The 14947-nt window shown below is 38.8% G+C and overlaps 1 protein-coding gene across 8 annotated transcripts in view; it reads right to left on the bottom strand.

The window, feature by feature from the left end:
• The window catches only part of clcn3 (chloride channel 3), a 51983-nt gene that overhangs the window by 13220 nt on the left and 23816 nt on the right, over nucleotides 1-14947 (bottom strand). For 7 of the 8 annotated variants that reach the window (XM_056751467.1, XM_056751459.1, XM_056751505.1 and 4 more), the window contains 3 exons: nucleotides 14805-14904; nucleotides 396-583; nucleotides 175-297 (listed from right to left, as the gene is read on the bottom strand). In XM_056751467.1, the coding sequence (XP_056607445.1) occupies nucleotides 175-297; nucleotides 396-583; nucleotides 14805-14904 (411 nt within the window). Of the gene's footprint in view, nucleotides 1-174; nucleotides 298-395; nucleotides 584-12459; nucleotides 12751-14804; nucleotides 14905-14947 lie in introns of those variants that run through there. The other variant, XM_056751524.1, reaches the window with a different exon arrangement.

Genomic DNA, 14947 nt, shown 5'->3' on the forward strand with positions numbered 1-14947 from the left:
GAGTGCATGATGTTGACACCAACATCTTGGGCCAACTGGAATGCAGACTTTAGATTTGGGGTTCACTATTAAGGTACTAAATCGGAATATGCTCATATCTGTATCTTTTACAATATCATATCAAAATTGATGCAAACACAGCAGTCGTTGCTTTTAATTCATATGCAAGATTACCTCAGGTATTCCAGATCCACAGGCGTAAGGGGCAAACACCTTCACCAAAGACACGGCCAGGAAGGCAAAGGAAAGTGCCCAAAATGTGAACATGAAGTAGTTCATTATGTAGGAACCAGGACCCTAAAGGACACAAGAAGAAAGAATTATAGACCCAGACTGAACCTCAATGATGCTTTTTATCTGGTACACGTTAATACAGAATCTGTTTATGCTCAGACCTCAGCTTGACCCAGAATGAGTTCGGCCCATGTCTTCCATTGGGGACACTTGTCTCTCTCAGCAAATGTGGTCTCGTTGGAGCCCCAGCAACACTGCTCATGATTAAACCACATTGCACTGAGACACACGCCCTCTTTCAGGTCGTTCAACCAGTCGGCGGCGATGTCTATCAAACCGGCTAATGCACCTGGCAAAACGAAAGGACAATTTGAGGTCTAACCATAATAGTGCTTTTAAAATAAAATAAAAATCTCATTTCAGGACTAAAATTATTCTAAATGTTCTGGATCAAATATGGTTTGTATAAAATTCATGCACAAAATTCACCCCAATCCCCACAAAACAGTCTTTAATGTTACTAATTAAATGTTACATGATTCAAAACAGGAAACTGTCTATCAAAAATAGATATTTTTCACTAAGCAACACAAAAACAAACCATTATAACTTCCCAATTCCTTCTGGCAATTTTGGAAATATCAGTTCAAATGTTTATTAGTTTAACAGTCACCCTTACAATATTTAATAAAATAGGTTGATGGTTTGTGAAATTTGACATTAGCAAAAGAAATTAAGACAGAGTTTACAAATGGCCCTTGAGTGGTTTATACTAGGCCTACTTTAAGAAATCATTGCAGATTACAATAACATTTTAACAATAATTGAAAGGATATTGTGGCCTCAAAAGACTTTCAAACACAGCCACTAGATGGTGCATCTATGTCATTCATAGAGCATTTTTTCGAATAAATCTGCATGTTTTGCAAATGATGCACGGTTTTAGTTAATTTCAATGTATGCTTTCAGTAGAGACTTCAACGTGTTTATATTACAGTGACTAGATCGGCGTAATTTAGAGCGGTCGGCAATAATCTTCACAGCACCGAGAGAGAGAGAGAGAGAGAGAGAGAGAGGGAGAGAGAGAGAGGAGAGAGAGAGAGGGAGAGAGAGAGAGGGAGAGAGAGAGAGGGAGAGAGAGAGGAGAGAGAGAGAGAGAGAGAGAGAGAGAGAGAAAGTCCAAGCAAAAAAACGTGTAAACCAACGAACAAGTGACATTTTTAGAGCTGGAGTCAAAAAGTGGAGAAGGCAATGGAAGGACCAACCACTATATATGATAAACATTATTTTTACAGAAACAAATGAATAAAGTATTAATTTTTGTCCCCACCACTTTTCAAAACAAAGTTACGCCAAGGAAGGAATGCGTCAGGTCAGGTGCACGTCAAGCCAAGTTGGGTAACTCACAGGTCTCGACCACCAGTGTTCAAAGTCCACTCCTGATATAGGTTTAAAATTTTTAATTTTACATTTTTATTGAACAACGTATAGCCTCTATATACCGATATAGACGTCTCAACTTCCAGACTCAGGATTATCCGTATACGTTTCAAAACGCTGTTCATTTCCGCACTTAATTAAAAATGACATCACATTTTTTTTGAGTACCAAAACAGCCATGTTTGGCTTCTATTAGTCTTGTTTGACTCTCTGGAAACATAAAGATAACTCCCAAAATGATGTTCTTCTGAATGAAGCAGTCACTCTGCATTTATAACAAGTTTGTGCATGACATAGAGAGTGTAGAAAGGATCCGATTGGCCAGCTGTATGATTACCACGCGCATATCCCCAACCACCCAATCCCGCCACAAATTTAAATAAACCGAATTTATGCAATTTACGCGGGTGATCCCAGCGAGGAAAAAAAACAGAAATCGCATCCCTGCTTGCTGTATTTTAATACAACTGAATGCCCAATAAAGCCCGAAGTTGTTTACATATTTAATGTTTATGATGTCAGACATAAAATAATAATTACAGACAAATGCTTATGTTCATGTGTCGAGTCAGTAACAATGATAGATGCTTGTAAACGTTGTTTTGTAATCATTCATTCATTCATTCACTAAGAGATACATTTTCCACTCACTGAAAGCTACTAGCTGCTATCGCTCCCTTAAACTCTGCACCACTGGTTTGTGTGCACCTGTGTGCGTGTGTATGGATGCATGCACAAAACGCGGGGGTATGAGTGAGTGACGGATGCATGCTTTGCCGAATCAGATCAAGAAACTTTGACGCAAAAAAAATGCCACAAAGATCGTTGTGTGATAATGAATTGTAAAAAAACATTTTCAGTTAGATTTGAAACTCAATAATGAATCTTGTATCATATGTTAAGTTACATAAAAATAAAGGTCCCTCTTTGTTAATTTGTTAGCGCCAATGCTAATACAGTCCTTATTAACCTTTTAATGCTTTTATAACTGTAATGGGGTAAAATAAATGGGAGGACATGATCGGGTTGACAGCATCTATTTTACATAAACCTATCCGAAGTCTATGTGCTTGAAAAAAGATAGATATATGCTCCAGACTGTGCCTAAAACAGTAACAAATATTAATTAGTGTGTAATATTTTTGCGTAGGTAACCAATGTTTCCAACGGAAGCACTATACTTTTAAAAAGCACCAATCTAGCGAGAGAGAGCTTTGCAGGTCTCAGGGAAGGTGCACTTCCTCTAGCGGCAGACGCAACCGACTCCCATGCCGGACCAACACTCGGTTCGAGGTCCAATAGTAGCAGGAGCTGTGCGAGACAGGTCACACAAGTAGTTTCTCGCACTCTTCGCACCAGCGCTCTGCTCTCTGTCTGCGTTTATTTCACACTCTGCGCATCAATGGCTTCTAAAAGGCAACAGGAAATAAGTGCTCGCAAAACTGTGGAATTCCGTGGATTTTAGCGCTTGTTATTGACGAGCAGACACACACAATGTGAGCTTGTAAGTAGTATGCGGTGTTTGCTGTGACGGATTTTAATGAGCCCGAGAAGTTCAGGGAACGTATTTGTTATAAGGCACCACTGTTTCATTTCAAATCCATTCACAGCAAGAGGAACAACATTATTTACAGTTATCTTTACATTATGTTGTGAACATGTGAAAAAGTGTCATTATTAAAATTATACTATATTTCTTACAGTATAATATATAAATATGTTCTTGACATGCACCTTTTCTGTTGGTTCAAATGAATTCAGAGGCATTTGGTCTGGTGTATTCAGAGTTTAATCAGTCTTAACAATAATCAATTACGCTTACCTCTTTTAAATAAGCAGAAACCAATCTGCTGTCATCGGATTTAAATACATAGACGGCCAGCAATTGAAGACTATTTGAACACATTTACACATACAGACATGCTCAAATTTGTTGGTACCATTACAGCTCATTGAAATAACGCTTCATTCCTCCTGAAGAGTGATGAAATTAAAAGCTATTGTATCACGTATACAAGCTTTTGGTATGTCATATAATAAAGCAAAGAAGCTGTGGAAAGAGATTATTAATTATTGCTTATTCTACAAAGATATTATAAAATGGCCTGTGCAAATTTGTTGGACCCCTTATAAAGGATAATACATAATAGGATTATAGTGATATTTCAAACTAATTGGTTTCTTTAATTAGTATCACACATGTATCCAATCTTGTAATCAGTCATTCAGCCTATTTAAACGGAGAAAAGTAGTCACTGTGCTGTTTGGTATCATTGTGTGCACCACACTGAACATTGACCAGAGAAAGCAAAGGATAGAGTCATCATAGACAAGAATGGTAAAAGTAAAGGCTACAAGACCATCTCCAAGCAGCTCAATGTTCCTGTGACAACAGTTGGAAATATTATTAAGAAGTTTTAGGTTCATGGAATTGTAGCCAACCTCCCTGGGCGCGGCCGCAAGAGGAAAATCAACCATAGATTGAACAGAAGGATAGTGCGAATGGTAGAAAAGAACCAAGGATAACTGCCAAAGAGATGCAAGCTGAACTCAAAGGTGAAGGTACGTCAGTTTCTGATCGCACCATCAGTCACCTTTTGAGCAAGAAGAAGACCCAGGAGGACTTCACTTTTAAAACAAACAAGTCAGACTGGTATTTGCTAAAACTCATATTAACAAGCCACAATCCTTCTGGGAGAATGTCCTTTAGGACATATGAGTCAAAACTGGAGCTTTTTGGCAAGCCACATCAGCTCTATTTTCATAGACGAAAAAAATCAAGCTTTAAAAGAAGTGAACACCGTACCTACAGTGAAAAATTGAGGAGGCTCGGTTATGTTCTGGGGTTGCTTTGCTGCATCTGGTACAGGGCGCCTTGAATCTGTACAGGGCACGATGAAATCTCAAGACTATTAAGGCATTCTGCAGCGAAACGTACTGCGCTGTTTCAGAAAGCTCTTAGTCGCAGGTCAGGGTCCTCCAACAGGATAATGACCCAAAACACACAGCTAAAATTACCCAAGAATGGTTAAAAACAAAACTTTGGACTATTCTGAAGTGGCCTTCTATGAGTCCTGATCTGAATCCTATCGCACATCTATGGAAAGAGCTGAAACTTCCAGTCTGGAGGAGGCAGCCATCAAACCTGAGGCAGCTGGAGCAGTTTGCTCAAGAAGAGGGGGCCAAACTACCTGTTAACAGGTACAGAAGTCTCCTTGAGAGCTACAGAAAACGTTAGCTTGCAGTGATTGCCTCTTAAGGTTGTGCAACAAAATAGTAGTGTAGGGGTTTCATTTGTGTTATTATTTACAATATTATGTTGGATAAAAAAATCTAAAGCAAAGTCTGATTTAGGGCTGCAACTAACGATTATTTTAATAATCGATTAATCTATAAATTATTTGTTCGATTAATCGATGAATCGGATAAAAACCAAAAAACAAGAAAAGCATTAATATCCAACCTTTTATACAAAAACAGAACTGCACAAGTGTGAAGAAGTGCACAAACATTTGCGCCTTGAACCTCCCTGAGCTGTTATAATAATAATAAAATAAAAATATAAAAAATAAAGAACAATTCAAATCAGAAAATTTAACAGGATTTCTCACAAACTCTCACACTGACACACACACACTTTCTCTCTCTCTAAAATTGACTTGAAGCTCATTCATTAAATTATAATTATCAATAATAACCTATATGGGACATAGCACAGAATACACACTGCAAAAATTGCTTTTCTAATTTAGTAGCTTTGTCCTGTTGTCAGTCCAAATATCAAAAAAATCTTAAATCAAGAAACATTTACTAGACACATGAAATAGCATAAGAAAGTATTTCTTGCTTTCTGAATAAACACCTCAAAATTAAGCAATTGTTTGTTTAAAAAAAGCAAATTGATCTGCCAATGGGGTAAGAAAAATAAGCTTAACGAGATATAATCTCAAACAGAAGTTTTAAGCATCACTTAATTTTCTCATGCCATTTTTCTTTTCTAGTAATCTTGATTTAAGAATTTTTTTGATATTTGGACTGGAAACGAGACAAAATTACTTTGTAAGAAAATATTTTTTTTGCAGTGTAGCTATACATGACAACAGAATGAAAAATGAATGGTCCAAAAAAGGATGTTACCACCCCTGCATTACTATTGTTAATAGCAAGTTAACACTAACTTGTCAAGCTGGATAACGAGTAAACACCAGCACCAGCGACATTACGTTCTTCACTTCAAAACGGAACAAAAGTGGGATTCTGTAGTGACTTAACCTGCTGTTGAACTCCCTTCCTCCTCATCAAAGAACCCAACATGTTTCCGTTTCAGGTGCTGGATCATTACTGTGGTGCTCCCGTGTCATGTCATGTCGTTTTTGCATATATTGCAATTAACACACTTTTTCATTTTATTAAGTGTGAAATGCTCCCGCATCTTTGATGACTTGGTTCGCGTTGATTTCTCTGCCTCCGCCATGTATCTTTTCTCTAACTCTGCTGGTTTATTTTATTTTTGCTCCTCCCTGTTTATGATGCGCCGAACTCTAGCACCAGTGCGCGAGAGAGACAGAGTCTGTTCACTCCGCTCCGCGCTTAAATAAAGTTATTTATTTTTTAATAATCAAACGTCTCCGCGTCGCGCGACACAACGAATCGATAATGAAATTCGTTGCCAACTCTTTTAGTAATCGATTTTTATCGATTTTATCGATTCGTTGTTGCAGCCCTAGTCTGATTTCTATTACACATGAAATAAAGAATGGTGGATGCCAATTACTTTTGTCCGTTTCTAGTTATTTCAGAGAAAATTGTGCATTCTTCGTTTTTAGTGGAGGGGTAACAACAAATTTGAGCACATCTACATTTATATTCGTGTTCAAATGTAAATACATTTCAAACTATTCTTTGGAATTCTGCAGATTTTCCCCAAATTTTAGGGTGGAATTAACAAAAAACTGTATGTTTGTATGACCCTGCTTTTGATTGGAAACAACTTGAAAGCCAAATATATGAGCAAAACCTATGAGAGGGAAGATTCACAAAGTATTTTTTATTACAAATTTTAAGTTCATGTTATAATGGCTCTTAAAAACATATTTGGCGCCTACCTTTTCCCCTATGGGAACCAATGGTTTATTAACTGATTTTTTTTGTCTGGAGCCTGTAGATAAATCTAATAGGTTTAAAAAGCCAAAATTAAACTCAAGAAAAGTCTGCTGCATTAATAATTTTAATATACAGTAACCTTAGTGCAAGTAATCTTGTGTAAATGCCGCATAAAAACTGACTTTTGTTTTAATATTGCACATGCATGTATGTTTAGTCAGTTGCCTTACTGAAGTTTATTCAATTCATCTTACACAGCAGCACACTGAGGAGGATGTTCATCAGCATGAAAGACCACAACAGTTTCAGCAACAATTAACTTGTATACTTCATGTATACAAAATGCCATTGCTTTTTATACACCAATATTAACAAATATTGAGCTTTAATAAAATTGTGTTTCAATTAGCATGTACTGGTGTTTTGCTTTGGTACCGAAATTGGTACAGAGAACCGTGGAATTTTACTGGTATTGGTAGTGACGACTACTGAAATGTTGGTACCGTGACAACACTAGTCCAATCATGACTTCTTGTTTCACAGGGGAATTAGTAACTTCTCCGCATTATGAACTCCTCCGCATTTTGCATCCTATAGACTTATGTTGCTCTAGCTCCATTTAACATGCTACCAGGATATTCATTGCTGATATTATAAATAGAGAAAGTGAAAGATTTTCTCAACAAATCCTGTCATCATTTACTCATTTGTGACTATTACTATTACGCAAACCTCAGAAAGTACCTGTAATGGGAGGAAAGCTGGATAGAACATACGTGTCGTTCAGATCTACCAAAATAACTAGTCCTGGGGCGCATCTATGCCCACCAGATTTGGAGAGCATAGCTGTTCTTTATGACGGATAGGGTGCACTCCGATATGTCCAGAATGGAGGGCCCATTTCCCATCGCTGGGAGAGCAAACGGAGCGCTTCGCTTTGCTCATTCTGACCAGTCTCTTTCTGCAGCACGCACAAAGTGGCCACAGTAAGAGGATGAGGTCCATGCATGCTCAAAGTATGAGGTGGAGGAAATCGCTTTTTGTGACAGAGTCAATATCTTTATTGCAGTTTTGACACACACAAAATTAACACTTAACGTCGCCTGCAACTTCCAAGGGGATGCTCGGAGACATTGTGACACGCTTTTTTTGCCCGCTCGCTGATCTGCGGGGTCCTCCTCTCTTCCGACCTGTCAGGAGCGAGGCTTGGAGCCCAACACGGCACTTCCTAACCTGGGCTTCTTGTGTCGCTTCCTGTATGACTCACTGCCGATGAAGCAGTTGCTGCAGGGGCTTGCTGCAGAAGATAATCTCTGCAGGGGTGGAAGCTGCGCTGTGTTCCAGCGAGGCAGGAAATGGCTCATGGCCTTAGAGCTCTTGACCACGTCGGAAAAACGCTCCATCATAGAACCTACCACTTCGCCGAACAAACCGGAAGTTGATATAGGTGCATTGAGGAAGGACCTTCTATCAGCCTCCTTTAGATTAGTGAGGGTGATCCACAGGTGGCGGTGCAAAACCACCATGTAGCCAATGTTTACATTAAGTCATTTAGTAGACACTTTTATCCAAAGCAGCTTACAAATGAGGTAAACGATAGAAGGAATTGGAACCTCATAAGGACAACAAGTGCAAAAATGCACTAAAAACTGGTTTCGTATAGCCTACCACAGTATACAAAGTAGGGGTGCTCCGATCAGGGTTTTTTTAGCCGATCACCGATCCTCGATCACTGAAAGCTGTATTGGCCGATACCGATACCGATCACCGATTATAGGAACTATTTGAAGCTTTCTGAGTACCAAAAGAGAAAGTGTCATGAATTAACTAATGAATATTAGTAAGTAACATATTTGGTAACACTTTCCTTGAAGCATTTATGTATAATGCATTATAAAGAGTTATAAAAGGGTAAAATGCATTATTAATATTCATAATGTGTGTTGTAATGCATTATATGTAGTTGTAAATAATTATAACCAATTTACAATGTGTCGTGTTACAATGAATTGCTTAGTGTTATAATGTATTAACTGTAATAACAATTATCTATTAGACATTACAATGCATTAAAATGTGCATTACACTGCTTGAAAACTACTTTTACAATAAATTAAACATACATGCTTCAAGGAAAGTGTTACCACATATTTTCATAAAACATAGCAGCATGTGACATGAGTCCCAGAAACCCTTTGTCTTCCACAATATAAAGTGGCCATGATCAAAGCAAATTTATTACATTGTTTTATCTGATAATCTGATATTTCTTTATGCTTCTTACTGTCCTTGCAGTAGGGTTGATGCTTTAAAAAATGTCTCCGTTACTGACAGCTGAGGAGAGGTTGCGCTAGACTTAGACTTTTCATTTATTTTCAATGTTTCTGTTGTCGGACATAAAATAATAATCTAATTACAAGCAAATGTTTATGTTCTTATGTCCATACAATAACAATGACAGGTGCCTGTAAAAGGTGTTTTGTACTCACAAGAAAGCTGTGGTTTGGTCATATGTGACCCTGGATCACGAAACCTTAAGGAGCACGGGAATATTTTTAGTTATAGTCGAAAATACATTGTATGGGTCAAAATGATCGAATTTTCTCATGTTCCATTAAGATATTTTGTAAATTCAATATATAAAATATATCAAAACTTTATTTTTGTGAGTGGATGGCCATTAACAGGGCCATTTATTAACAACTTCAAAGGCAATTTTCTCAATATTTAGAATATTTTGCACCCTCAGATTCCAGAGTTGTAAACGGGTTTATCTCTGCCAGATATGATCATATCATGACAACTTATACATCAATAGAAAGCTTAATTATTCAGCTTTCAAATTATGTGAAAATCTTATTTTCCAAAAATGTACCAATAAGACTTCTTTTGTTGTCCGGTTTCACATATATGTGCTGCTTCACTGAACAGAGAAAACGCAGAGAAATTTTTCCACTTACTGAAAGCTATTATTGATACAAAAAGACGGTATTTTATGAAGTAAAAACTCTGTAAAGACGGCACCACAGCGCGCCTGTGTGTATTCGGGGAGTGATGGATGCATATATGCATCTCGAGTCTCTTTTGACCACATGCGCGTTTAGCAAAACTGAATAGACATTTGAGAGTAAGATCATGAATAGAAACACACGTCCCTTCGCGATAGTCTACCTCCTTCCGCTCACAATCACGTTCATTCACGATCACGTTCTAATGACACGAAATGATAAAAAGGGGAATTACAAATCGCATTTATTGTAGTGCGTCAAAATGACGATTGCCATCAGATATTTCTATCACTGGTAGAACAAATGAATCTTCGGTTGACGCGATCTCTGCAGCAGAGTGGCGCTCGAGCTGCTGAACTGCCCGCTCACTTTGCGCGAGGCTAACTTTGAAAACAACTCGCACTCCTTTAAGTGACTAACCCTCAAACGTCTAAAGAGGTTGTTGGTGTAAAAATGTTTTGGGTGCTTCTCGCATCGTGGAATTCACATAGTACACACGTATCAGATTGATAAAGCATTGTCTATTTCACACACCTTGTAGAATTGCCAGACCGATGAAGCCATTTTCATATCGCGTAAAATAAATGTCTCGTCAATTTTGCATCATCTGATCGGCTTTTCTGGATCGGCCTTTTTAGAGACCGCCGATCATACTTCCCAAAGTGATTATCGGCCGATTCTGATTGGCGACCGATCAATCGGAGCACCTCTAATACAAAGCAAAGGATTTTTTTTAAGGATGGAAAGAGTAGAAAAGAAACCGAAGTCAGAACTAATCGGTCAGGTGTTAAATGAAGAGATGTGCTTTCTTCCGACTCTTAAAGACGGCTAGAGATTTGCTGATATTGTAGTGCTGGGTAGATCATCTGGAAATGTGGATCAGATCCAGAGAAGGTATGTGAGAGTGATTTTTTTCTCTTTTGAGGATGACACTACAAGACATTGTTCGTTTGATAAACATTAGATGATTTAGTGGCTGCTCTTCCCAGTCTCAGGGCTTCAATGATTGAGAGCAGTGCAGTCTCTGTGGAATGACCGCTCTTGCACTAAAAAATCATGCACTAAAAATAAAACAAATTTGCTTTACAAATTTGAAGAAAGATTTCACATTGGTATTTGAACCACAAAACGTTAAAATCTGCACTTTTACCATATTAAAAACTTTATATTTTTGTGGTATGGTTGACATTTTCACAGAATTGCCCAGTGGGTTTCTTCAGTAGCAGGGTAATACGGGCCTCTTTGAAGACTGTGGAAAATGTATTTTAGTGGTGAGAGACGAGTTGATGATGTGGGTCAGACTATGCACAACCAATGGAGAGATGGCCTGGAGGAGATGGGTGGGGAAGGCATTAAAGCTGCACGATTAATCACTAAAAGATTGCGATCTCAATTCAAACATCCACACAATTACTTTAATGAAAATCAACGATTCTCGTGTCTCTATTCATTTACACCTCAGACTAAAATCACAATGCTCCAATTTGTGTTGGTTCTGCTGCATAAGCATAGAAAGCATTATCATTATTGGGTATGAAACGACGTCACAAACAGTGTTTTTAACCAGACACACTATCAATATTTTTGTGTCAAATGATCACATAAGTACTCGGGTTAAAGCAGAGAGTTGCCAACTCGCGCACATTAGACAGGCATTTACAAGCTCTCAAGTCTGCCTAAATTAATCTTACACCAAATTACAGACCAACATAATGTAAATACAGCCAAGCAACAAAACGGTTCCTATTATGGCCTTTCACGATTGCGTAACATTGTTCTGATTGTGCTTCACATCTTAACTGGAAAGGTTTGAAACCAGACAGTTTGTAGTGCGGACAAATCCAAGCGTGGCTTTTATCTGTCATTACGGTAAAAACACGTCATAGGAGTGTGTGGCGCTTATCACTGAATTTAGGCTAATAGAGAAGCTGCGCTATTAAAGGTTTTCATCAAGTTGCCCAGGATTTCAAGTTTTCAGGATATGTTAAACCGTTTACAGAAGATAATACTGTGTTGTTATGTTAGTGAGATATGTCTCTCTTTAAAGACTCCTTCAAGCAGTCTATAGGTGTCAAACTGATAAATATTTCTAAAGACTTTTAATTGCAAGTGTCACTGTGGCGAGGAAGGCAGGACGGGAGCCGTGAGGAAGGGGACAGAGTGATAGTTGGAATCAGCTGTGCGCACACCGGCCCCGCATATCTCACGGAGGAAATCTGGAGCATAAGAAGACGAGTGACAGGACTGCTGACGAGAGAGGACCGGGTCCGGACATATATTTTACGTCTGTATTTATGTTCTTGTGGCCGGCTGTCGACCGTGAGGTGGCTGCCGGCATTTTACTTCAGTGCTATTGTTTGTTTATTTTGATTAAACTATTTCAATGTTCGCCGGTTCCTGCCTCCTTCCTTCCCTACTTTGAAAGTGTTACAGTCACCTTATGAATTTGCTTTACTGTAGAAATATTTCATATACAAGTTACTTCATTAATACTTTTTAGGAAGTCAAACTTTTGCATTTCAAGTAAAAAACAAACACTTTAGTTTAGCTATGGTATTTGTTGTAAAAAATGTCTCTTGTTTCCACTGATCTTCCTTGAAATGTTTCTACAACTTGATTGGAGTCCACCTGTGGTTAATACAGTTAATTGGACATGATTTGGAAAGGCACACACCTTTCTATACAAGGTCCCACAGTTAACAGTGCTTGTCAGAGCACAAACCAAGCCATGAAGTCCAAGGGATTGTTTGTAGACCTCCAAGACAGGATTGTATCGAGGCACAGGTCTGGGGAAGGATACAGAAATATTTCTGCAGCATTGAAGGTTCCAATGAGCAAAGTGACCTCCATCATCCGTAAATGGAAGAAGTTTGGAACCACCAGGACTCTTCCTACAGCTGGCCGCCCGGCCAAACTGAGTGATCGGGGGAGAAGGGCCTTAGTCAGGAAGGTGACCAAGAACCCGATGGGTACTCTGACAGAGCTCCAGCATGTCTCTGTGGAGAGAGGAGAACCTTCCAGAAGAACAACCATCTCTACAGCACTCCAATTATCAGGCCTGTATGGCAGAGTGCCCAGACAGAAGCCACTCCTCAGTAAAAGGCACATTACAGCCCGTCTGAAACAAAATTCTCTGGTCTGATGAAGCAAAGATTAAACTCTTGGTCTGGAGGAAAGCAGACACTGCTCGTCACCTGGCCAATACCATGCCTGCAGTGAAGCATGGTGGTGGCACCATTTTTAATTTGTAATAAATTTGCAAAGATTTCAAACAAACTTCTTTCACGTTGTCATTATGGGTTATTGTTTGTAGAATTTTTAGGAAAATAATGAATTTAATCCATTTTGAAATAAGGCTGTAACAAAGTGTGGAAAAAGTGAAGAACTGTGAATATTTTCCGGATGCACTGTAAATGATGTATTACTTTTAATCGTCATTCAGAACCGTAAAAGAATCGCTATCTCTATTTGAAACAAAAGAATCTGGATTCTCAATTTATCCACAATCGTGCAGCTGCAGGCAGGTCGGGTGGTTAGAAGAATTGATATTGTGTTGGGGGATTGGCTGTGTTCAAGAGGCGGTGACGCGGAGAACTGACTGTTGATGGTGGTCATTCTCTTTATGAAGAAAGACGCAAAATCATCAGCTGTTAAGTCCGATGGAGGATAAGAGCAGAGAAGGTTTTAAATAGAGTACGAGAGTCAGGCGAGTTGTTGATTTTAGAGTGATAGAACTGAGTTTTCGCAGAGAAGACATCAGCAGAGAAAGAAGAGACTGATAGAGACAGAGGTCAGTAGGATCTTTAGATTTATCTCCTGGCGTGATGCTCACCGAGAACATCATATAACCAGGGGGCAGAAGGGAATGCAAGGCTGGCCTAGATGTAAGAGGGCATAAGCTGTCCAAGCAAGAAGTTAGTGTGGAATAAAGTGTCGGTGACGCTGTTAGTATTCAACAGAGAGAGCTGTTCAGAGGGAGGAAGCGTGGCGGAGATCGCAGAGGATAAGCGGGAGGGAAAGAGTTTACGTAGCTTGCGTCGGAATGGGACCAGTGGGGAAGCGTGTGTAGTGGAAAGTTAGGAGCTGCGCAGTTATAAATCAAGCGTGTCTTTGTCCCTTTTCAATGTCCCTCCGATGAGCTGCACATTTTTAAAGTCAAACTTGTCTCTCCATGCAGCGTGAGGTGCGCAGTTTTAAAGTCAGACGTGTCTATCCCGTGCATGCGTCTCTCCGTGCAGCACAAGTTGCAGTTTTAAAGTCAAACGTGTCTCTCCATGCACGCGTCTCTCCGTGCAGCGCTTGGTGCAGAGCTTGGTGCAGTTTTTAAGTCAGACGTGTTTTGCATGTTTCTCTTAAAGCTGCTCAGTCATGAATGAAAAAAATAAAGATTATATTTGTAAAACCCAATTTGTGGCGATTGCACTTTCCAAAGTACATAAAAGCCTAAATTTACATATATCAGAGGTAGGAAGTAACTAAGTACACCTTTTGTACTATACATACGTATTATTTTTTTACTGAAATGAGCCACAAAGACACCCCTCTGACTTGAGATAATTATGACGTTTAAAGGCATACATATTAAAGGCAAATTTATTTAGAACCAATATAATTTAGTTGCAATAGAATAGTTTTTTAAAGGGTATAGTGCCTGAATGCCGCTTTGGTGCAACAAGCAAGTCACATGGCATTTCAGTACAGGAAAAAGTGTGCATTTGACTGGGTCTACATTTCACTTCCCATAATCATTTGAACATTAGCAATGCAAACTAGACCTCATCATCAACATCACTGATCGATTTTCAAAGTAAAATATTGAATACATTTTTCACCAAATATCATGTGATATGAATTATTTTGTAATGCATATCCAATGCTATAAAAGATAAATACTGTTTCACAATTACACTGTCCATTTATATCAATGACTCAATCCACTTTGTAAGTACTTTTTACAAGCACTTTCTTAGAGTGAAAAAAAATCTGAATCTGGTGATGATCCTTGAAGCGTGTGCTTACCTGATGCAAGACCTGTTAGCGTGACCACCAGCCACCCTGACCAGGCATCATAAAGACTCTTGGTAAACTCCCATGCGGATTCCTTCTTTTTACTGTTTATCTAAAAATACACACAAGAAGCAAATATTTGTGTCAATACACAT

Source organism: Triplophysa dalaica, chromosome 1 (assembly GCF_015846415.1).
Source record: "Triplophysa dalaica isolate WHDGS20190420 chromosome 1, ASM1584641v1, whole genome shotgun sequence".
Classification (NCBI taxonomy): domain Eukaryota; kingdom Metazoa; phylum Chordata; class Actinopteri; order Cypriniformes; family Nemacheilidae; genus Triplophysa; species Triplophysa dalaica.